We start from the raw sequence: 24303 nt of genomic DNA, 5'->3' as shown, positions 1-24303 counted from the left end.
GCTCTTCCAACTGTCAGCTGTGTGACTTTGGGCCAGTCACTTCACTTCTCTGGGCCTTAGTTACCGCATCTATAAAATGGGGATTAAGACTGAGCCCCCCCCCAGCGTGGCTCAGTGGAAAGAGCCCGGGCTTTGGAGTCAGAGGACATGGGTTCAAATCCCGGCTCCGTCAGTTGTCAGCTGTGTGACTTTGGGCAAGTCACTTAACTTCTCTGTGCCTCAGTTACCTCATCTGTAAAATGGGAATGAAGACTGTGAACCCCGCGTGGGACAGCCTAATCAATCAATCAATCAATCGTATTTATTGAGCGCTTACTATGTGCAGAGCACTGTACTAAGCGCTTGGGAAGTACAAATTGGCATCACATAGAGACAGTCCCTACCCAACAGTGGGCTCACAGTCTAAAAGCCTAATCACCGTGTAACCCCCCCAGCGCTTAGAACAGTGCTTTGCACATAGTAAGCGCTTAATAAATGCCATCATTATTCCCCTTTTAGACTGTGAGCCCACTGTTGGGTAGGGACTGTCTCTATATGTTGCCAACTTGTACTTCCCAAGCGCTTAGTACAGTGCTCTGCACACAGTAAGCGCTCAATAAATACAGTTGATGATGATGATGACAACAACCTGATCACCTTGTAACCTCCCCACTTCGGGCCACTTCGGGGTCACTTGGGGCCATTCAGGGAGGAACTTACTGAGGGCATGGGAGTTCCCGGGGATGGGCTCTGGGAGAGATAATCATAAATCAATCAATCAGTCGTATTTATTGAGCGCTTACTGTGTGCAGAGTACTGTACTAAGCGCTTGGGAAGTACAAGTTGGCAACATATAGAGACAGTCCCTACCCAACAGCGGGCTCACAGTCTAAAAGGGGGAGATGGAGAACAAAACCAAACATGCTAACAAAATAAAATAAATAGACTAGATATGTACAAGTATAGAGACAGTCCCTACCCAACAGTGGGCTCACAGTCTAAAAGGGGGAGATGGAGAACAAAACCAAACATGCTAACAAAATAAAATAAATAGACTAGATACGTACAAGTATAGAGACAGTCCCTAACCAACAGTGGGCTCACAGTCTAAAAGGGGGAGACGGAGAACAAAACCAAACGTGCTAACAAAATAAAATAAATAGACTAGATATGTACAAGTATAGAGACAGTCCCTACCCAACAGTGGGCTCACAGTCTAAAAGGGGGAGACAGAGAACAAAACCAAACATGCTAACAAAATAAAATAGACTAGATATGTACAAGTATAGACACAGTCCCTACCCAACAGTGGGCTCACAGTCTAAAAGGGGGAGACAGAAAACAAAACCAAACATGCTAACAAAATAAAATAAATAGACTAGATACGTACAAGTATAGAGACAGTCCCTACCCAACAGTGGGCTCACAGTCTAAAAGGGGGAGACAGAGAACAAAACCAAACATGCTAACAAAATAAAATAAATAGACTAGATATGTGCAAGTAAAATAAATAAATAAACTGTGCTAAGCACTGGGCTGGATCAGACCCACTCCCACTCAGGGCTGCGATCCAAGAGGGTGAGAGAGCGGTGACAACCTGATCACCTTGGAACCTCCCCAGCGCTTAGAACAGTGTTTTGCACGTAGTAAGTGCTTAACAAATGCCATTATTATTATCATCTATAAAATGGGGAGTAAGACTGTGCTTTGCGCATAGTAAGTGCGTAATAAATACCATCGTTATTATCCCGGACCCCTTCTCTTCCAGACCGCCCGCCCGCAGAGAGTTTCCGGGGGTCCGGGGAGGCCGGGACGTTTGGACAGAGCGCCAACGGCCAGGGGAGAAGCTCCGTCCCCGCCTCGGGCTCGCAGAAACCGAGGACCAGCCGCAGCCTCTACCTCGAGGCCCGCAAGCCCCCCAGGTGGGGTGTGTACGTTGGGGGTGTCGGGCGGGAAGCATCCAAGGTCCACTTCCCGGCCGGTCCGTCTCCCGTTTCCCTCTCATCAAGGGTGAAAGGGGCCCGGGCGGGGCGCGATGGCCGACCCCTCCCGCCCTCCGGCCGGCCTCCCGACCCACCGCCCCCGACCCCTCTCCCCAGCGGGACGTCCAACGCGTTCGGAGGGAAGGCGAACCACCACCCGCTCGTGTCCGCCTACGAGAAGACCTTCCCCATCAAGCCCGTCCCGAGCCCGTCCTGGTCCGGCTCCTGCCGCCGCGCCCTGCTCAGCCCCAAGAAGACGCAGAAGCGCTTCATCAGCACGGCCGAAGAGGTCAGCCGGGGCCGGGGACCCTCGGGCGTCCGCTCCCCGACCCGAGCCCTCCGTGGGTCAGGCGGCCGTCCTCATCGCGCACTTGGGAGAGGACAGCAGAACCGTCAACATCATCAGCAATCGTATTTATTGAGCGCTTACTGAGTGCAGAGCACTGGACTAAGCGCTTGGGAAGTACAAATTGGCAACATATAGAGACGGGCCCTACCCAACAGTGGGCTCACAGCCTAAAAGGGGCTAACGGCAGGCTGTTCTAACAGCCGCGTTGCCTGCCGACGACGGGCTGGCGGTCCAGTCGGGGAGACAGATGTAAATAGAAATAGATCAATGAGGGATATGGATGTAAGTGCCGTGGGGCCGAGGGAGGGGCGGATAAAGGGAACGAGTCAGGGTGATGCAGGAGAAAGCGGGAGAAGAGGAAAGGAGAGCCCTCCTTTAGTCAGGGAAGGCCTCTCGGAGGAGATGGGCCTTCAGTAAGGCTTTGAGGCAGGAGGGAGTCGTCGGCTCCGGTCTCTTAATCATCATCATCATCATCATCAATCGTGTTTATTGAGCGCTTACTATGTGCAGAGCACTGGACTAAGCGCTTGGGAAGTACAGATTGGCAACAGAGACAGTCCCGACCCAACAGTGGGCTCACAGTCTAAAAGGGGGAGAAATAATAATAATGGTATTTGTTAAGCGCTTACTATGTGCAAAGCACTGTTCTAAGCACTGGGGAGATACAGGGTGATCAGGTTGTCCCACGGGGGGCTCACAATCTTAATCCCCATTTTACACATGAGGGAACTGAAGCCCAGAGAAGTGAAGTGACTTGCCCAAAGTCACCCAGCCGACAAGTGGCAGAGCCGGGATTTGAACCCATGACCTCTGACTCCAAAACCCGGGCTCTTTCCACTGGGCCACGCTGCTTCTCTACTGCTTTTCTCTTCTCCCGTGCCGGGCCCCGGCCCGGAGAGCCCCCGAGGCCCCCGTAGCCATGCCGTCCGGAGGGACAGGCTGGCACCACGAGGCGGCCGGCCGCCTCAGTGCTTTAATACTAATAATTTTGATATTTACTAAGCGCTTACTACTATACTTCTGTACTTACTATAGAGAAGCAGCATGGCTCAGTGGAAAGAGCCCGGGCTTTGGAGTCAGAGGTCATGGGTTCAAATCCCAGCTCCGCCAGTTGTCAGCTGGGTGACTGTGAGCAAGTCACTTCACGTCCCTGGGCCTCAGTTATGTCGTCTGTAAAAATGGAACTTAAGACTGTGAGCCCGCCGTGGGACAACCTGATCACCTTGTAATAATAATAATAATGATGATGATGGCATTTACTAAGCACTTACTATGTGCAAAGCACTGTTTTAAGCACTGGGGAGGTTACAGGGTGATCAGGTTGTCCCACGGGGGGCTCACAGTCTTAATCCCCCTTTTTCAGATGAGGTAACAGAGGCACAGAGAAGTGAAGTGACTTGCTTAAAGTCACACAGCTGATAATTGGCGGAGCTGGGATTTGACCCATGATCTCTGACTCCAAAGTCCAAGCTCTTTCCACTGTAACCTCCCCAGTGCTTAGAACCGGACTTTGCACATAGTAAGCGCTTAACAAATACCATTATTATTATTATTATTATTGTTATTGTTATTGTTATTATTATTGTTATTATTATTATTATTCACCAGGCACTGTAATAAGTGCTGGAGTGAATCCAGGCAAATCGGATAGGATACAGTCCCCGTCCCACATGGGACTCGCGGTCTCAATCCCCATTTTTTTACAGTTTTTTCCGAGGCCCCTTGCTTCCTGTATCATCCCGCCTCTGCCAGTTGTCAGCTGTGTGACTTTGGGCAAGTCCCTTAACTTCTCTGGGCCTCGGTTACCTCATCTGTAAGATGGGGATTAAGACTGTGAGCCCCAAGTGGGACAACCTGATCACCTCGTATCCTCCCCAGCGCTTAGAACAGTGCTTTGCGCATAGTAAGCGCTTAACAAATGCCGTCATCATTATTATTATTATTATTAACTGCCCCTGGTCCCCTACTCTCATAATTGTTTCCTGCCTCTGCAGGGGCTTCCCTCGCTCCTCGCGGGGTCTGTCCCGAGCCCGCCTCCTCCGGGCGGCCCTCCCCGCAACTCTCCCCTCCGAGGGCGCCCAGGCCAGAAAGTTTCAGGGTGAAGAGAAGGCGGCAGAGGATTTAGGGGGGATCCGGGTCCGGCATTTCTAGATCGCTCGGTCTTCTAATCCCAGCTCTGCCGCTTTTCCTCCGCGTGGCCCAGGGCAAGCCGCTTCACTTCTTCGGACCTCAGTCGCTCCATCTGTAAAACGGGGATGAAGAGGGACCGCGTCCGACCTGATTAGCTCGCGCCTAGTACGGTCCCTGGCACAGAGTTTAGAAATACCGTGAACTGTAAACGAACGGAGAGGGGACCCCCTGGACCGAGAGGCCAACGGGGAGGTGCGGCCGCACATGTGTCTCCCCCAGCCACCCCTCCCCTTCCCGGGAGCCTCCTCGCCTTTCCCAGCCCAGGCCTCGGGAGCGGGCGGGGGCCGCTCTTGGGGAACACTGGCCTTACTGTGTGCTTCTCGGGCCGGGGCTCAGTTTTTTCTGTTGGCCTTCTCCCCCCGCAGACGGTCCGCGAAGAGGAAAGAGAAGTTTACAGACAGCTGCTGCAGATGGTCACTGGAAAACAGTTCTCCACCTCCAAGCCCCCCACGCAATTCCCCCTCCACCTGTGAGTCCCAGACAGCCCCCCAGCCCCCGCCGCCCCGGCCCGCCGGGCCCCTTCCGACCCCGAACGTCCGCTTTTCTCGCGTCGCCAGGTCCCGCTGCCTCAGCTCCAGCACGAGCGTGTTCAGAGAGCCGCCGGCCAAGAGCGCGGACCCGGGCCCGGCCCCGCCCCGCGTCGGGCCCGACCCCCGGCCGAACCGGCCCGCCGACGCTGGGTCGCCGCCCCCGCTCGGCGTCCCGTACCCGGCCTCGTCCTACCCCCCAGCCGCCTTCGAACCCAAGGATTCTGGGAGCTGCCCCCATCCCCCCCACCGCCCCGCCCCGGCCCGGCCCAACCACGTGCCGGCGTTAAACGCGCAGTCCGAAGGTAAAAGGAGCCGGGGCGGATGAGGTGGCTCTGGGGGTGCCCGGAGAGTCGGGTGGCCCCGGCTTCCGAATCCCAAAGCCCGCCCGCTCCCACCCGCAGGTGGCATTTCCAGCCCGCCGGGTGGGCAGTGGCTACCACCTGTCTTGGAGCAGGAGGCCCCGGGGTCCCGGGCTCCCTCCGTACTCCGTGCAAGTTCTGTTTTAGGTCTGGGGGGGCGGAGGGCGGGGAGAGGAGGGCCACCCCGGCCCGTCCGGCTGACCGGGCACAGGTGGGGAACGGGAGATGTTTTCTCGCGGCACCCGGCCCGTGGCGAAGGTGTGGTCCCTGGAAATGGGTGCAGAGAAAGCTAAATCGAGGCTCCGGTGATGGATGCTTAGACGGGGCCCCTTCCTCTTTGGGTCCGCTGGCCAGGCCTGGCTGCCTTCTTGATGTGCCACATCTCCCTCACTGCCCCCTTTCCCAAGGTTGGCAGCCGTGCCGGCAGGCCCCCGACTGTGCCCGAAAAGGGAGCGGGGCCGGGGGTGGGAGGAGACACCCCGGTATGACCTCCTTTGTCAGTAGCAGCCGGACCCCCGGCCCGGGCCCTACCCCCCGGAAGTTCGCAGGGCAGTGGGCAGGCCGCAGGGCAGAGGCCTCGTCCGGGGCAAGGGGAGCCAGGCCCATCCACCAGCCCATCCCGGGGACGCTGCGCTGGGCTCTCGGGCGGAGCCGCGTGCCGGCCGCTGACGAGGTGGTTTTCCTCGGCCAGGGTCCGACTCGGTCATCGTGCTCCAGGTGAAGGATCCGAAAACACCCACTTCCAGGTAAGGCCCGGCTCAACTGGCAGGTGGAAGAAATGAATCTCTGGGTCCGGACTCAAGCCGGGCGGGCCCCGACCCCCAGCCGGGGCTCACCGGGCACGACGGACGGGGAAGGCAGGGGAGACCTGTAGCGGGTGCTTGGTGGAGAGCGAGAGGCCTGTGCGGGCCGGCGTCCGGATTGACCGCAGCAGCCCCGCACGGCCAGCCTCCCCATCCTCCCTCCCTCCAGCCCTGTCCTTGTGGTTCAGGGTGTCATGGAGGTCTGGGCCTGAGGGCTTGGAAAGGCCGGCTGGAGAGTAGGGAGAGTAGGGACCAGGCCAGTGGGATGGGCGGATGAGGTGAGGGAACATGCTTATCACTGTCGTGGCTCCGGGGGGGCAGCCCCTCCCTCCGCGAGCCGGGCTGGTAATGCCATCCGGGGTGGAAGCCTAGCCCCGGTTCGGGGCACGGGGCACTGCTCTAGCCCCGCCGTCTGCTGCCTTCCGCCCCCGGCCTGGGGTCGGCCCCCGAAGGTGGGCGCTGACCCGGATGGGCAAGGAGCCCCGGCCGGACACCAGCCCGGGCTTCTGTTTAGCCGGCGCCCAGGCTCCTTATTCCCGTCCCCCGACTTTGCCGGGCGACGCTGGGGCCTTCCGGGGCCGAGGTCCCCAGACCCGGGCTCTCCGGGTGGGCCGCGGCTCCCAGTGCCGCCCACCCATCACCCAGGGCCGTCCGCTCCTCTGAGGCGCCGGCGCCCGGGGTCTCTGGGCCGGTTTCGGGGGGCGGGTGCAGGGAGGAGGGGGGCGGCGGTCCCGCCGCCGGCTTCTCATCCGTCCCACTTTTCCTCCTCAGCCTCCCCTTCTTCCAGGCCGAGCTATGGATCAAAGAACTGTAAGTCGCTCCCCCCTGCTCAGTCCGGACCGGGCCCGTCCCGCCAGCCGGCGGCTGGCTTGTTTTCCCAGTCGCGTCCGGGAGGCGAGCCAGACCCCCCGCCTTCCCCGACCGCCCCCGGGCACCGCCAGAACGGCCTGGCGGCCAAAACCCTCCATCCCGTTCAGACGCGGAACGGAGCTGGAAGCCGGGCCGGGTGAAAGACATCAGGCGATTATTTTAGGCCCGCTGCCTGATTTGTTTTTTCGGGCGGGGGGGGAATTCCAGGCTCATAGGTTGGCGTCTCGAGACTTAGGGGAAAGCCGGGAATGGTGGGGGGTCTGGGGAGGAAAGAGAAAACGAACAAATGAGGGAATCTTAGGCCAGAGCCCAGGGGCCTCCATTCAAGATAGGGACCCAGCTAGTCAATCATTCATTCATTCAATTGTATTTATTGAGCGCTTACTGTGTGCAGAGCACCGTACTAAGTGCTTGGGAAGTACAAGTTGGCAACATATAGAGACAGTCCCTACCCACCAACAGGCCCACAGGCTAGAAGGGGGAGTCGGACAACAAAACAAAACATGTGGACAGGTGTCAAGTCATTGGAATATCATCATCAATCGTATTTATTGAGCGCTTACTGTGTGCAGAGCACTGGACTAAGAGCTTAGGAAGTACAAGTCGGCAACATATAGAGACAATCCCTACCCACCAACGGGCCCACAGGCTAGAAGGGGGAGTCGGACGACAAAACAAAACATGTGGACAGGTGTCAAGTCATCAGAATATCATCATCAATCGTATTTATTGAGCGCTTACTGTGTGCAGAGCACTGTACTAAGCACTTAGGAAGTACAAGTTGGCAACATATAGAGACAGTCCCTACCCACCAACGGGCCCACAGGCTAGAAGCGGGAGTCGGACGACAAAACAAAACATGTGGACAGGTGTCAAGTCATCGGAATATCATCATCAATCGTATTTATTGAGCGCTTACTGTGTGCAGAGCACCGTACTAAGCGCTTGGGAAGTCCAAGTTGGCAACATCTAGAGACAGTCCCTACCCAACAGTGGGCTCACAGTCTCAAAGGGGGAGACAGAGAACAAAACCAAGCATACTAACTAAATAAAATAAATAGAATGTATTGAGCGCTTACCGGGTGCGGGGCACTGTACTAAGCGCTTGGGTGACTACAGTATAGCAATAAACAGACCCAATAAACAGTAAACGACTAGGGCACCCACAGTGGTTCTGATCCCAAGGAGCCAGCCCGAAACCGAGGTTGGCAAGGCCGGAGAGGAAGTGACCCTTGGCGTGACAGGTAGTGACCACCCAACCGGAGGGTAGGGCGTGTACGAGCACGGGTTTGGGGCACACGTGTTCTCGCACTGGCAGCTCGGGAGCAACTCCCAGCAGCCCCTGGGGCAGCAGTGTACGCACCCCCCTCCGACGGCCGGTCAAGCCCAGACTCGGTGCCTGTCCAGCGTGATTCCGGGCCCTGGTTTGCGGCCCTACCTTGTTTGGGCCGTGGGGCTAACGGGATTCATTCATTCGTTCATTCAGTCGTACTTATTGAGCGCTTACTGTGTGCAGAGCACTGTACCAAGCGCTTGGGAAGTCCAAGTTGGCACCGTCTAGAGACGGTCCTTACTCAACAGCAGGCTCACCGTCTAGAAGAAGCAGCGTGGCTCAGTGGAAAGAGCCCGGCTTGGGCGTCAGAGGGCATGGGTTCAAATCCCGGCTCCACCGCTTGTCAGCTGGGTGACTTTGGGCAAGTCACTTCGCTTCTCCGTGCCTCAGTTCCCCCATCTGGAAAACGGGGATGAAGACTGTGAGCCCCACGTGGGACAACCTGATCACCTGGTCTCTCCCCCAGCGCTTAGAACAGTGCTTTGCACATAGTGAGCGCTTAACAAACGCCATTATTATTATTATTAGAAGGGGGAGACGGACGACAAAACAAAACATATTAACAAAATAAAATAGAGTAATTAATTCTGCCCCGGCCCGGAGAGCTGTGATTCATTCAGTTTGCACTTATGGAGCTCTTACTGTGTGCAGAGCACTGTACTAAGCGCTTGGAAAGTACAGTTCAGCAATAGAGAGAGACAGTCCCAGCCCACAGCAGGCTTACAGTCTAGAAGGGGGGGAGACAGACATCAAAACAAGTAAACGGGCTTGTACGTATTTATTACTCTGTTTTATTTGTACATATTCTATTTATTTTATGTTTTGTTGTCTGTCTCCCCCTTCTAGACTGTGAGCCCGCTGTTGGGTAGGGACCGGCTCTAGATGTTGCCAACTTGGACTTCCCAAGTGCTTAGTCCAGTGCTCTGCACACAGTAAGCGCTCAATAAATACGATTGAATGAATGAATCAATATAAATAATTGGAATTATAGGTATATACACATACATCAAAACAAGGAAATGCCTTTCCCCCCGCTGCAGACAGGGCCTGCCACAGCCCTGGCCAGGGGTGACCCATGGGGATGCTAGCCAAGGGGCCGTAGGGGATGCCCACGGTTGGGTAGGGACTGTCTCTATATGTTGCCAACTTGTATCAATCAATCAATCAATCAATCAATCGTATTTATTGAGCGCTTACTGTGTGCAGAGCACTGTACTAAGCGCTTGGGATGTACAAGTTGGCAACATAATAGAGACAGTCCCTGCCCAACAGTGGGCTCACAGTCTAGAAGGGGGAGACAGAGAACAAAACCAAACATACTAACCAAATAAAATAAATAGAATAGATAGGTACAAGTAAAATAAATAAATAAATAAGCAGAGTAATAAATATGAACTTGTACTTCCCAAGCACTTAGTACAGTGCTCTGCATCATCATCATCATCAATCGTGTTTATTGAGCGCTTACTATGTGCAGAGCACTGTACTAAGCGCTTGGGAAGTACAAATTGGCAACATATAGAGACAGTCCCTACCCAACAGTGGGCTCACAGTCTAAAAGGGGGAGACAGAGAACAAAACCAAACATACTAACAAAATAAAATAAATAGAATAGATATGTACAAGTAAAATAAATAAATGAATAAATAGAGTAAAAAAATATGTACAAACATATGTACATATATACAGGTGCTGTGGGGAAGGGAAGGAGGTAAGATGGGGGGGTTGGAGAGGGGGACGAGGGGGAGAGGAAGGAAGGGGCTCAGTCTGGGAAGGCCTCCTGGAGGAGGTGAGCTCTCAGCAGGGCCTTGAAGGGAGGAAGAGAGCGAGCTTGGCGGATGGGCAGAGGGAGGGCATTCCAGGCCCCGGGGATGCTTACTGCACACAGTAAGCGCTCGATAAATACGATTGATGATGATGATGCCCGGGTCCCGTCCGTCCTCGAGGCTTTCCCGGCGGAGCCCGGCCCGGGGGATCCCACATCCAGCCCGCCGAGATGGGGTGACGCCCGGGGAGCCGCCCGCGGGCACCGGGAATACCCAGCTGTCCCGTCCCTCCCCGTCTTCCCTCCCAGAACCAGCGTCTACGACTCCCGCGCCCGGGAGCGATTGCGCCAGATCGAAGAGCAGAAGGCCCTCGCCCAGCAGCTGCACGATCAGGTGAGGGCCGCCTGCGGGTACCCCGCTCCCGTGCCCCCCGCCCCCCGCCCCGCCGGCCGGCCCTCACCCCGAAGGCCCGTGTCCCAGCGGCTGCAGGAGCGGGAGCACACCGTCCAGGGCTCCGTCGACCTGCACCTGCGAGTGCCCCTGGAGAAGGAAATCCCCGTCACGGTGCCGCCGGAGGAAGAGAGGGAGGACACGAGGTCGACGGACGGCGAGGACGAATTCCCCGAGATCACCGAGGTGAGCCCCCCGGGCGGGATCCTCCGGGAAGAAACACTCGGGCCCTACCCATCGGGTTTGCCGGACTGGAAGCTTCCCGTGGGCGGGGTTGAGAAGCGGCGTGGCTCGGTGGGAAAAGCCCGGGCTTTGGAGGCGGAGGTCGTGGGTGCAAATCCCAGCTAGTACAGTGCTCGTCACACAGTAGGCACTCAATCAGCATCATCATCAATCGTATTTATTGAGCGCTTGCTATGTGCAGAGCACTGGACTAAGCGCTTGGGAAGTACAAATTGGCAACATGTAGAGACAGTCCCTACCCAACAGTGGGCTCACAGTCAAAAAGGGGGAGACAGAGAACAAAACCAAACATACTAACAAAATAAAATACATAGAATAGATATGTACAAATTAAATAAATAAATAAGTAAATAGAGTAATAAATATGTACAAACATACATACATATATACAGGTGCTGTGGGGAAGGGAAGGAGGTAAGATGGGGGGGATAAATGCCGCAGCGTGGCTCAGTGGAAAGAGCCCGGGCTTGGGAGTCAGAGGCCGTGGGTTCTAATCCCACCTCCGCCCCTTGTCAGCTGGGTGACTTTGGTCAAGTCACTTCACTTCTCCGGACTTCAGTTCCCCCATCTGGAAAATGGGGATGACGACTGGGAGCCCCGCGTGGGACAACCTGATCACCTTGTATCCCTCCAGCGCTTAGAACAGTGCTTTGCACATAGTAAGCGCTTAGTAAATGCCATTATTATTATTATTAAGTGGCAGGCTAGGATTAGAACCCAGGTCCTTCTGGGTCCCAGGCCCGGGCGCTATCCCATAGGCTATGCTGCTTCTCTGAGAGATTGGGATTTGGGGGAAGAGGGGTTGGAGGTAACCCCGATTTTTCCCGAGGTGAATATGCATCCATTAGACTCTGACTTGGGATGCTACTTCCAATAATACATGCTATTGTGGCCTACTGGAAAGAGCACGAGCCTGAGAACCAGAGGCTCTGGGTTCGAATTCCGACTCTGGCAACCTGATCACCTTGTAACCTCCCCAGCACTTAGAACAGTGCTTTGCACAGAGTAAGGCTTAATAAATGCCATTATTATTATTATTAAGTGGCAGGCCGAGATTAGAACCCAGGTCCTTCTGGGTCCCAGGCCTGGGCTCTATCCCATAGGCTATGCTGCTTCTCTGAGAGATTGGGATTTGGGGGAAGGGAGGTTGGAGGTAACCCCGATTTTTCCCGAGGTGAATATGCATCCATTAGACTCTGACTTGGGATGCTAATTCCAATAATACATACTGTTGTGGCCTACTGGAAAGAGCACGAGCCTGAGAACCAGAGGCTCTGGGTTCGAATCCCGACTCTGGCAACCTGATCACCTTGTAACCTCCCCAGCGCTTAGAACAGTGCTTTGCACATAGCAAGCGGTTAATAAATGCCATCATTATTATTATTAAGTGGCAGGCCGGGATTAGAAGCCAGGTCCTTCTGGGTCCCAGGCCTGGGCTCTATCCCATAGGCCACACTGCTTCTCTGAGAGATTGGGATTTGGGGGAAGAGGGGTTGGCGGTAACCTCGATTTTTCCCGAGGTGAATATGCATCCATTAGACTCTGACTTGGGATGCTACTTCCAATAGCACATACTATTGTGGCCTACTGGAAAGAGCACGAGCCTGAGAACCAGAGGCTCTGGGTTCGAATCCCGACTCTGGCAACCTGATCACCTTGTAACCTCTCCAGCGCTTAGAACAGTGCTTTGCACAGAGTAAGCGCTTAATAAATGCCATCATTATTATTATTATTATTAAGTGGCAGGCCGGGATTAGAAGCCAGGTCCTTCTGGGTCCCAGGCCTGGGCTCTATCCCATAGGCTATGCTGCTTCTCTGAGAGATTGGGATTTGGGGGAAGGGAGGTGGGAGGTAACCCCGATTTTTCCGAGACGGTCAGGAGAGGAATCAAAGTGGAAGCGGAAGGAGTGAGGGTCTGTCCGCCACATGCCTTGACCCTACTCCTGGGGCTCATGGGAGAGTGTGGATCTTGGGATCGATGCCGGGGGACGGATCTTCCCCCCAGGACGTGAGGGGAAGGGGTGGCGGGTGGGAGAAACCTCAGGGGTACGGCTGGTGGGATGGCCTGGGGCGGGGTGATGGCGGGGGGCCGGTCCCCGTAACGCGTTCCGCCTTTGGGTCACTCAGGAGATGGAGAAGGAAATCAAAAACGTGTTCTGCCACGGCAACCAAGACGAGGTCCTGAGCGAGGCCTTCCGCCTGACCATCACCCGGAAAGACATGCAGACCCTCAACCACCTCAACTGGCTCAACGACGAGGTGACGGCGGGGGGCCCGGCCGGGGGGTGGGGCTGACCCCTTGGGGAGAGAAGCCGCCGCGTCCCGGGCGGGGCTGGACATTCATTCGGTCGTACTTATTGAGCGCCCACGGCGTGCACAGCACTGGACTGAGCGCTTGGGAAGTACAGGTCGGCAACAGATAGGGACGGTCCCTATCCAACAACGGGCTAGGCGGCCGTCCCCGGGGACCCGCCGCGTCCTTTTGGGGGTCCGGGGGAGGAGTGGGGGGGACCCCCGTGGCCCGGCCCGCCCCGCCCGGGGCTGCGGTCTGCGGGAGGGCCTGTAGGGGGCGGTCTGATGCAGGGACCACTGTCCGGTGCCCGGCCTGGCCCCAGACCGGGGTGCCCGCCGCCACCGCCACCGCCGCCGGACCGCCCTTCTCCGCGGCATCCCTGGCCTCCCCTCGGGATGCAGCGCCCTGGCCGAGCTCCCTTAGCCCCGCGGCAGCCTTGACCGCCAAGTCCAGGCCCTACTCCGGTGCTTAGAACAGTGCTTCCAGCGCTTAGAACAGTGCTTTGCCTTCATTCAGTCGTATTTATTGAGCGCTTACTGCGTGCAGAGCACTGGACTAAGCGCTTGGGAAGTGCAAGTTGACAACATCTGGAGACGGTCCCCACCCAACAGTGGGCTCACAGTCTAGAAGGGGGAGACAGACAACAAAACAGAACATATTAACAAAATAAATAGAATAGATATGTACAAACAAAATAGAGTAATAAATTCGTACAAACATATATACGTATATACAGGTGCCGGGAGAGGGGAAGGAGGTTAGGCGGGGATTCGTTCACATAGTAAGCGCTTAATAAATGCCATTATTATTATTTGCTCCCCTCCTCCTCAGTGCTTCATCCTCACGCCCCCTTCCTGCCGGGGTCCAGAGGTCTTGGACCCACTGTCCGCCCCACCCCAGTTTCCCCACTTTCCTAGCTCAGCGGAAAGAGCCCGGGCTTTGGAGTCAGAGGTTGTGGGTTCAAATCCCAGCTCCGCCAATTGTCGGCTGTGTGACTTTGGGCAAGTCACTTTACTTCTCTGGGCTTCAGTTACCTCATCTGGAAAATGGGGATTAAGACTGTGAGCCCCCACCGTGGGGCAACCTGATCACCTTGCAACCCCCCCAGCGCTTAGAACAGTGCTTTGCACATAGTAAGTGCTTAATCATTTATTAGAGGGGAGGCAGTGTGGCTCAGTGGAAAGAGCGAGGGCTTGGGAGTCAGAGGTCACGGGTTCGAATCCCTGCTCCGCCACTTGTCGGCTGTGTGACTTTGGGCAAGTCACTTTACTTCTCTGTGCCTCAGTGACCTCATCTGGAAAATGGGGATGAAGACTGTGAGCCCCCCCCCCCCCCCCCACCCGGTGGGGCAACCTGATCACCTTGTAACCTCCACAGCGCTTAGAACGGTGCTTTGCACATAGTAAGTGCTTAATCATTTATTAGAGGGGAAGCAGCGTGGCTCAGTGGAAAGAGCGAGGGTTTGGGAGTTAGAGGTCACGGGTTTGAATCCCAGCTCCGCCACTTGTCAGCTGGGTGACCCTGGGCAAGCCACTTAACTTCTCTGTGCCTCAGTGACCTCATCTGTAAAATGGGGATCAAGACTGTGAGCCCCAAGTGGGACAACCTGATCACCTTGTAGCCCCCCCAGCGCTTAGAACAGTGCTTTGCACATAGTAAGCGCTTAACAAATACCAACATTATTATTTACCCTTTCCCCTCCAGGGCCCTGGGGGCCCTCTCGTTCCTGGGCAGAGCGATGGGCCCCACAAACGGTACCCAACCCACGTTGTGGGGGGCAGAGTTGGGAGGAAGCAGGGCGGGGAGGTCCGGCATCCCAAGAATGAGCTCTGAGGGCGTTCGCCCGTCCGTCCGTCCGTCCTTCCATCCCCCCTGCCCCGGCCCCAGCTTGGCCAGCGGCCTCAAATGTCGGCTCTCATCGGCTCTTCTCAGATGGGTGCCTCTGTGTGTGTGCGCGCCTGCGTGCACACGTGTGTTCTTGTGTTTGCGTGCGCATGCCTGCTTCGCTACTCACTAGGAGTCCCCCCTAAATTCCCTTGTGGCCTCCCACCCTCCAATCTCCTCCTCAGTCCGGAAGCAGCGTGTCTTAGTGGCTAGAGCCCGGGAGGCGGAAGGACCTGGGTTCTAATCCCGACCCCTCCACTTACCTTCTCTGTGACCTCGGGCAAGTCGCTTCCCTTCTCTGGACCTCAGTTTCCCTCGTACGGAAAACGGGGATTCAGAGGGGGAGCCCCACGTGGGGCGGGGACTGTGTCCGACCTGATTAACTCATATTTACCTCAGCGCTTAGAACGGCGCTCGGCACATAGTAAGCGCTGAGCAAGTACGGTGATGAGGATTATTAGGGAGAGGCCGGCCTCCCGGGCTTCGTCGTGCGTCCAGGGGCAGCGGCGAGTGGCACCGGAGCCCTGCCCCGGCTGAGCTCCCGCGGCCCAACTGCCGGGTGGTTTTTGTCCGATTCCTCCCGGGAGAGCTTTAGCAGAGGTCATTCTCCCATCGGTGGCTGGGGTCCTGCCGCCTTGCCCGCCGGGAGGGGCGGGAGAAAATCCCTGGTCCGTTTTTCCCCGTCCCGGCACTGCCCATCCTCTTAAAGACCCCGGAACGGGCCCGCCTGCCTGCAGTGTCGGGGTCTGTCTGTTGCCCTCCGGGAATGGATGCACATCCGGGCCCCCATCCGTCCTAAATCCCTCAGGGGGGACTGGTCCTCTCCTTCTGGGGCAACCCCACCCCGACGGCCGGGGTCCCGAGGGTCTCTCGGCTGGCAGCGGGGAGGTCACCTGGTTGCCGTAAGGGGCCACCCCCAAGTCCGGCACGGCTCGGTTGGGACCTGCCGGCGACGGCGTGAGCCCACACAGTCATCGCGGAGTCACGCTGGCCAGCCAAGGGGCCGGTGCGGGACAGGGAGACGGGCGGAAGTGATGCCAATGTCTGCCTAGAAGGCCAACTGAGGATTGCCCAGGGTGGAGGGATGACGGGCGCCGCCGCACCCCGGCAGTCCCCAGGGAATCCTCCGGCCCCAGGGCCACCGACCGGGTGGGTGTCATTCGCGTCACTCCGGTCAGGGGGGTCCGCCAGGCTGACCCCAGGGGAAAAGGGACGGGGGACAGCCAGGGGACATTTTTCCCGAAGGCGGTGCTGTGTGGCGGGGCCTGGTGAGACGGGGAACTGGCCCAGCCAGCCCTATTTGGGGAAGTAGAGGCCCGGCCCAGGGTCCGCTGGCAGATCCGGCCCAGGCTGGCCACTCTCCAGACCGACCCGGCCCCAGACACGCAGCCGCCCTCTCGTCCCTCCGTGGCCCCCGACCCCCTGACGTGGCAGAGGCCGGGGGGCCGGGGACAGCGGAGGAAGGGCCTGCCGAGCGGCAGGGTCTGGTCCCCGCTGCCGTCCACCACCACCACCACCCCCCGCCGCCCTCTCCCTTTCATCTCTGACTCTGTGATCCCGTCTCCCGTTTCTTTGGCCCTCTCCGTCCGCCCGCCCACCCGTCCTGAGAGTTCAGGCAAGGCAAAGCCCTTATGAGCCGAGCTGGGGAGCAGTTGCGGGGCGGGGATGGGACACAGGACATTTTCCTCTCTGGGAGGAAGTGGTCCCGCCCTGGGGGTCACGTATCGGTGTAGATTTATGGCGGGTTGTATGTACTTGTTTGTGTACTTGGGGGGACCAGGTGAGCGTGTGTTGGAGAGGGATGTGTGTGTATACATATATGTATATTTGGGTTTTGTGGCTATATATGTGGGTAAGTTTACATGGGGGTCTGGGTTTATGAGGTTTATGTGGGGTGTCTGGGTTGATATGGGGGGTCAGTGGGTTGATATGGTGGGAGTCTCTGGGTATATATGGAGGTAATGGTTTAAATGAAGGTGGGGTTTTCAAGGCGTGTCGGTTTTTGTGGGGTAACTAGATTTGCGGTCATTTATTCAGTCGTATTGATTGAGCGCTTACTGTTTGCAAAGCGCTTTATTAAACATGAGGGTCCATGGGTCGACATGGGGGTGTAGGTGGGTTTACGTGGGGTGTCCGCAGGGTTTTTGGTTGAGGGGGTCTGAAGCGTCTCTCGCAGGTGACCGGGTTTGCGCGGTGGGAGTCCACGGATGGGATTGCCCCAGGGGGCAAGTGAAGCTCAAGGGTGCCCATGAGGTGTCACCGTCCCCCTCCTCCCCTCAGGGCGGGTTAGGGCTAGCTGTCCACCCATCCCCAAGGGTCGGCAGGGAGCTTGTTAGACACCCCTGGGGGAGCCCCGCCGGAACGTCCCCGCAGGCGCCGGAGGCCCCGTGGAGCCTGCTGGACCGCCTGCCAGTCAGCCGCCCGCTTCGGCGACCGCCCGGCTCATTCATTCATTCAGTCGTATTTATAGGGCGCTTACCGTGAGCAGAGCACCGTTCCAGGCGCTTGGGGGGAGCGCAATACAACAATCAGCAGACACACTCCCTGCCCACAACGAGCTTACGGTCTAGAGGCGGGGAGAGGGACATTGATGGAAATAAATAAATGACAGATGCGGACAGAAGCGCCGTGGGGGAGCGACACAGAAGGGAGTGGGAGAAGAGGAAAGGAGGGCTTAGTCAGGGAAGGCCTCCTGGCTTGAAGCTTTGAAGCGGGGGCGGATTAATCGTCTGTCACTCCGCGCCACTCTCTGCTCCGTCTTCATGTTGCTCTCCCCTTCCATCTCCAGTCCCCTCTCTCTGCTTTCTCCACTCCGGTCTCCACCGTCCTCCGCTTCCCTGTGTCCGCGCTCCGGTCCCCTCCCGCCGCTCCCTCTCTCCGCCGCCCGCCCCGTCTCCCCGTGGCCGTCCGTGGCCCGCCGCTCTGGCAGCCGGCGTGTAAATATTTGCGGAAGGGCAGGGCGCGTCCCCTCTCCCCGCAGACCCCCGAAAGGAGGCTGAAGGCGGTGCCTGTCCTCTCGGCCATCTCTCCACCCGATGCTCAGGCCACTCATTCATTCCTCGGCGGTCCAGCGGCCGGCCCCGCCCCGCCCCGCCGACCCCAGTCCCGCCTCGCCCACCGCACGCGGCTGGCGGCGGCCCCCGGGCCCACCGAGTCCCGCCGTCGGGGGAACCCGGCCGAAGGGCTCCCCGTTGGCCCCCGGGCCCCGTCAGCACCCGGGTCACCGGGGGCTCCTTGAGGTAGCCCCCTCCCGTAGCCCCCGCCTCTCCACATGAGGTAGAGAAGCAGCGTGGCTCAGTGGAAAGAGCCCGGGCTTTGGAGTCAGAGGTCACGGGTTCACATCCCGGCTCCGCCAGTTGGCAGCTGGGTGACTCTGGGCGAGTCACTTCACTTCTCTGGGCCTCAGTGACCACATCTGGAAAATGGGGATGAAGACTGGGAGTCCCTCACGGGGCAGCCGGATCGGCTTGTATCCTCCCCAGCGCTTAGAACAGTGCTTTGCACATAGTAAGCGCTTAATAAATGCCATCGTCATCATCATCGAAGGAGCTCCTTCAGCATGAGGGAGAGAAGCAGCGTGGCTCAGTGGAAAGAGCCCGGGCTTTGGAGTCAGAGGTCCTGGGTTCAAACCCCGGCCCCGCCAACTGTCAGCTGGGTGACTTTGGGCAAGTCACTTCACTTCTCTGGGCCTCAGTTACCTCATCTGTAAAATGAGGATTAAGACTGTGAGTCCCTCACGGGACAACCTGATCACCTTGTAATAATAATAATAATAATAATAATGGCATTTATTAAGCGCTTACTATGTGCAAAGCACTGTTCTAAGCACTGGGGAGGTTACAAGATGATCAGGTTGTCCCACAGGGGGCCCAAAGTCTTCATCCCCATTTTACAGATGAGGTAACTGAGGCCCAGAGAAGTGTAACCTCCCCAGCGCTTAGAACAATGCTTTGCACGTAGTAAACGCTTAATAGCGTGTGATGTCTGCTATTAATGTCTGCTGTGTGACCTTGGGCGAGTCACTTCACTTCTCGGAGCCTGAGTGACCTCATCTGTATAATGGGGATGATGACTGTGAGCCCCACGTGGGACAACCTGATCACCTTGTATCCCCCCCAGCGCTTAGAACAGTGCTTTGCACATAGTAAGCGCTTAACAAATGTCATTATTTTCTTTTAGACTGTGAGCCCACTGTTGGGTAGGGACCGTCTCTATATGTTGCCAACTTGGACTTCCCAAGCGCTCAGTACAGTGCTGTGCACACAGTAAGCGCTCAATAAATACGATTGATGATGATGATGATGAATAGATGCTATTATTATTATAGAGCACAGGGCTAAAAGTCAGAAGGCCACGGGTCCTAATCCTGACTCCACCACTCGCCTGCTTTGTGACCTTGGGCGGGTCACTTCATTTCTGGGCCTCATCTGTAAAATAGGGATTAAAAATGTGAGCCCCATAAGGGGCAGGGGCTGTAGCCAACCTGATTACTTTGAATCTACGCAGCGCTTAGTACGGTGCCTGGCACATAGTAAGCGCTTGACAAATACCGTTGTTATTCAGCTGGCATCCTCGGAGCCCGGCCTGCTCCCTGCCCCCACCCCCCTCCGCCTTCCTGCCCCCCATTTCCTCTCCTCCGTCCGTCTGCCTCGGCCCCCCTTCCCGGGATCTCCGTCCGTTCAACCGAGGGCAGAGAGAGGCAGGGCGAGCTTGGCACCATGCCCAGCCTGGCTCCGAGACCCCCACGGAGCGGCCAGTGGCCGCCACTCGCCAGCGGGCCGAGAAGGCCCTCGCCGTCAACCGCGGCACCCGACGGGAGCGCGGGCAGCCAAGGCCACCTAACCGTGCCCCCCGCGTGTGCCCGCGCCCTCCCGCAGATCATTAACTTCTACATGAACCTGGTAATGGAGCGGAGCCGGGGGAAAGGGGTGCCCAGCGTCCACGCCTTCAACACCTTTTTCTTCACCAAGTTGAAGACGGCCGGCTACCAGGCGGTCAAGCGGTGGACGAAGAAAGTGGACGTGTTCTCCGTGGACCTCCTCCTGGTGCCCATTCACCTGGGCGTGCACTGGTGCCTGGCGGTGAGGGGGGCCCCCCCCAAATCCTAAGGGAGCCGAAGTGGCGGAGGGAGGGAACGGGGGGTCCCCGGGGAGCCCCGTCTCCCTGCCAGGGCCGGCCGTTGGCGGGGTTGGGTGGGGCGGCACCCTTGACCCCCGCCGTATTCGGGGGCTAAGCAGGCACGCATCCCCCTTCGGTCCCTGCAGCGGACAGGCCTCTGACATTTAGCCGCCCATCGGGATTGCCTCCCGGCCGACCCGGAGGATGGCACCGGGACCAGACCCGCCAGGGCCGGTGTCCTACGTGGGTTTAGTCCCGGCCCTGGGGGCAGCCAGCCCCTCCAGGGCACGAGGGCAGCGGGACAGTCCCCCGGTGTCCGGGGTCGCACCCCGGCCCGCTTACGGCTCAACTCCCGCTCCCCAGGTCGTCGACTTCAGGAAGAAGTACATCACGTACTACGACTCGATGGGCGGGGTCAACACCGAGGCCTGCAGGATCCTGCTGTGAGTGACGGCCACCCTCCCCGGGGCGGGTGCCCACAGGTGGCATCGGGGCACGGGGAGGTCGGGCCCCCGGCGGGGAGGCCTGACCCGCCCCCGCCTGGGGTCCCCCCCACCCCGACTCCCACAGGCAATACCTGAAGCAGGAGAGCCTGGACAAGAAGAGAAAGGACTTCGACACCAACGGCTGGCTGCTGTTCAGCAAGAAGAGCCAGGTCCGCGGGAGGCCGGGGCGGGGGGCGCGGGCGGTGGGGAAGAGGCTGACCGTTTCCTTTTGGCCCCCCCCAGGAGATTCCCCAGCAGATGAACGGGAGCGACTGCGGGATGTTTGCTTGCAAGTACGCCGACTGCATCGCCAAAGACAGACCCATCAACTTCACCCAGGTGAGCCGGGCTCGGGCCCTCCAGTCGCCGTCCCCCGTCTCCCCGCCTCCTGGGTCACAGAGGGGGGTCACCCCGGGGTCGCTTCCCATTCTGGAGAAGAGGGAATAGGGAATAGGTGCAGCCAGGAAACCCCCACCCCCCCTGGTTTAAGCTGCCACCCGCCCGAAGACAGGGGACTGGCTTTAATGAACTTTCAGGGTCCCCGGCTGCTGCGAGACTCAGCCCCTGCGGCGGCGGCCCCCGCATTTTTCATTCGTTGATTCAGTCGTATTTATCGAGCGCTTACTGCGCGCAGAACGCTGTACTAAGCGCTTGAGAGAATACAGTAGAACCGATCCGGCGGCTTGACACCTGTCCAGCTCTCCCTGGAGCCCCGAGTCTCGGCCCGGCCTGGCGAGAGGCGGGGGGCTTCTGGGGGCTCCCGGGGCTTCGCGGCGGGAGCGACCGTCGCCCAGGTGGAATCCCCGTTTTCCGGCCCCATCTGGATCTTCCGGAGCTCCCGTTTCCGAAGATGGGTGGGCTCTCCGTCCCCCCGTTTCCGAAGGGGGCCCGAGCGCCGTCCCACCTCCCTCTGTCTCCCCAGCAACACATGCCGTACTTCCGAAAGCGGATGGTGTGGGAGATCCTCCACAGGAAGCTACTCTGAGCCGCCGGGAAGCGCGGCCCCGCCGAACAGACCCCCCCGGGGGCAGACGGGGGCGGGCGACACCGGCTCCCAGTTGGGAGTCGGAGACCCCGGACTGTGACCGTTGGCCCCCCGGCCGGGATCCTGCCTGCGGACCAACGCCCGGCAGCCGGCGCGCCCACCAGCGCATCCTCCTTTTGTATCTCAGAACCTATTTTTACAAGCATCATGGCAGCCCGCGCCGGGGACAGACTGTTTTCCTTCCCTTCCGCTGCCGCTGCCTAGTTTCCCAAGACTCAGACCGCACCAAGCTCCCCGTCCAGGGGTGGGTGGTGGGCGGTGCCGGCCTCGCCAGCCTCGCCGGGCCTGGGGGAGACCGGGAGAGACGTCCGTCCCCTCTCCCGGAGTCTGCTCAGGGCCGGCCCGAGGAAGGGAAAAGTTAGGGGGGGCTGGGGGCCTCACCAGCGCACATATACACACACGCACACAGGGCTGTGGTCTCCAGGCCGAGGGTGACCCCCCCCTCAGCCCAAACCCCTCTCCTTCCCACCTCTCCTCCCGTCCTCCCTTCACCGGGGGCTCCGTCAGTCAGCGGCAGGGCTTCCGGAGCTCGGAGCGGCAGAGGCCCCGAAATTCCAGGCCGGGCGGCGAGGGGCGGGCCGGCCGGCGCCTGCCCGTGGCTTCGGTCGGACTTGGGTCTGAGCGCAGGGTGCCGAGTGGGCAGCTCACGGGCAAGCGCGAACCCCAAGACCGACGGCCCCACCTCGGCTCGAGGTGGCTTCCCGCTTTCCAAATTTAGCCCGCAAAACACACAGCCTCACATATCCGGGCCCTCGCGCATTCTCACATCCCCCTGCCCTCACACACTCTCGCACGCAGGCGCAAACACACACTTCCCCAACCCTTCATACTCATCCCCCTGTTGACACACCCTCACACTCTCCCAGCCCCCCACCTTCACACACCCACTCTGTCACACTCACGCCTCTTCCACACCCCCCATGCCCTTTCAAGCGCTTGCGCCCACATATGCCCACACACTTCGAACGTTCACACACAAACAACCTTTCATGCTCATCCCCCTGTTGACACACCCTCGCACTCTCCCAGCCCGCCAACTTCACACACCCACTCTGTCACACTCACACCTCTTCCACACCCCCCATGCCCTTACAAGCGCTTGCGCCCACATATACCCACACACTTTGAACGTTCACACACAAACAACCCCTCCACTCTTCACACACACACACACCAGCTCCAGGGTTCAGCCCCCCCACTTCGCTAAGGGCGGGCAGAACCCCCCAGCCTGGACCCCCTCACCCACATATACCCACACACTTTGAACGTCCACACACAAACAACCCCCCCACTTTTCACACACACACCAGCTCCAGGGTTCAGCCCCCCAACTTCGCTAAGGGCGGGCAGAACCCCCCCAGCCCGGACCCCCTCACCCAGCCCGTAGCGACCAGCCTCGTCCACGTCCGTTTTCGGACGGGGAGCGTTTTCTATTCCGTTGGGTATTGTCCCGCGTAGTTTTGTACTGGCCCCTCTCTCCCGGCCCCGGCCCCTTTCCCCTTTGTAGCCCTCCTTGTTTTATACGGAGCTCGTTTAGTACAGTTTTCTATGTCTCCGCCAGCAGCCTCGTGGAAACGGAAGCTCATTTGGCTCGGGTCGTCGTACGGTTCACCGGCTCCGGGGTCGGGCCCGGGGCCCCCTTTGGCGGGAGGGGACGCCCCCACCCCAGCCGCTCCGTCAGAAGTGAGTAGGGCTGCCAGGACCCCCCTCTTTGGCTCCTGCTCCCCAAGGGTCTGCCGATTCAGGTGGGAATGGAAATCTTGGGTCCGTCTCTCACCCACCACACTTGGGAATGGGAATGTTGGTTCCATCTCTCATCCACCACTCTGTACCCCTCTACTTGGGGGCGGGGATTCCGACAGTCCCCGAGGGGCATCCGGGCTCCCACCCGGGGGAGGCGGACCAGGCCTGGGCCCTGTGAGGGTGACTTTTCCCTGCTCTTCCCCCAACTGGGCCCAAACCACCCACCTCTGGGGCCACGTGTCCGAGTCCGGACGGCCAACAGCGCTGAGGTGCCAGGCCCGGGGCTACCTGCCTCTGCTCACATGTGGGTTCGGGATGCTGGGGTTTGGTCCTCCCTTTTGGGTTGAAGAAGGGGCCGAGGTCGGCGGGAGCTAGGGGAAGCAGGGAGACACGACGGTCTCGGGACCGTGGGGCCTGTAAGGGCCTTCCCAGCCCCCGGAGCTGCAGTGAGGGGCACAGGGAGGCAGATGGGCGGGAGTCTGTGTGGCTGAGGGCTCCAGAGGCCCAGACCGGTCCAGACCATGCTGGACAAGGTGGTTTTACCTGGCCTCCGGCCTCCAGCCTCCAGCCACGGTCAATGTTGACCCGCAGCCGGAACCTTGCGCTCCTGGGCCAGACTCCTGCCCGCCTCCCGAGCCCCAAACAAGGCAGCTCTGTGCCACCCCTGGGCATGGATCTCTCATCTCCCGGGGGCTCAGCCCCTGTCCCGAACCCACCTCAACCCCCCTCCAACCCTCCGCTTCCCGCTGAGGGGTCACCCAGCTCCAAACCCTGGCCCCAGGGCGGCTGGACTGTTGGGGTTTAAAGAAATCAGGGTGCGGGATTAAGGGAAAATATCACGTTTTGACCTTAGGAAGGGTAGCCCCAAAGCTGGGGAAGGG

General features: G+C 58.7%; 1 protein-coding gene across 1 annotated transcript in view; it reads left to right on the top strand.

Annotated features, from left to right (window-relative positions):
* Positions 1-21679, top strand: part of SENP1 (SUMO specific peptidase 1) — a 39705-nt gene extending 18026 nt beyond the window's left edge. Inside the window, exons 5-18 of the mRNA XM_038752409.1 lie at positions 1748-1901; positions 2079-2250; positions 4866-4969; positions 5058-5332; positions 6081-6135; positions 6964-7002; positions 10470-10554; positions 10642-10797; positions 12982-13113; positions 19909-20112; positions 20513-20592; positions 20720-20804; positions 20878-20973; positions 21557-21679. Coding sequence (XP_038608337.1) covers positions 1748-1901; positions 2079-2250; positions 4866-4969; positions 5058-5332; positions 6081-6135; positions 6964-7002; positions 10470-10554; positions 10642-10797; positions 12982-13113; positions 19909-20112; positions 20513-20592; positions 20720-20804; positions 20878-20973; positions 21557-21619 — 1700 coding nt within the window. The 3' untranslated portion in view covers positions 21620-21679. The remainder of the gene's footprint in view (positions 1-1747; positions 1902-2078; positions 2251-4865; positions 4970-5057; positions 5333-6080; positions 6136-6963; positions 7003-10469; positions 10555-10641; positions 10798-12981; positions 13114-19908; positions 20113-20512; positions 20593-20719; positions 20805-20877; positions 20974-21556) is intronic.
* Positions 21680-24303: the final 2624 nt, after the last annotated feature.

Source organism: Tachyglossus aculeatus, chromosome 10, assembly GCF_015852505.1.
Source record: "Tachyglossus aculeatus isolate mTacAcu1 chromosome 10, mTacAcu1.pri, whole genome shotgun sequence".
Lineage (NCBI taxonomy): Eukaryota > Metazoa > Chordata > Mammalia > Monotremata > Tachyglossidae > Tachyglossus > Tachyglossus aculeatus.
This window is presented reverse-complemented; position numbering and strand designations above follow the sequence as displayed.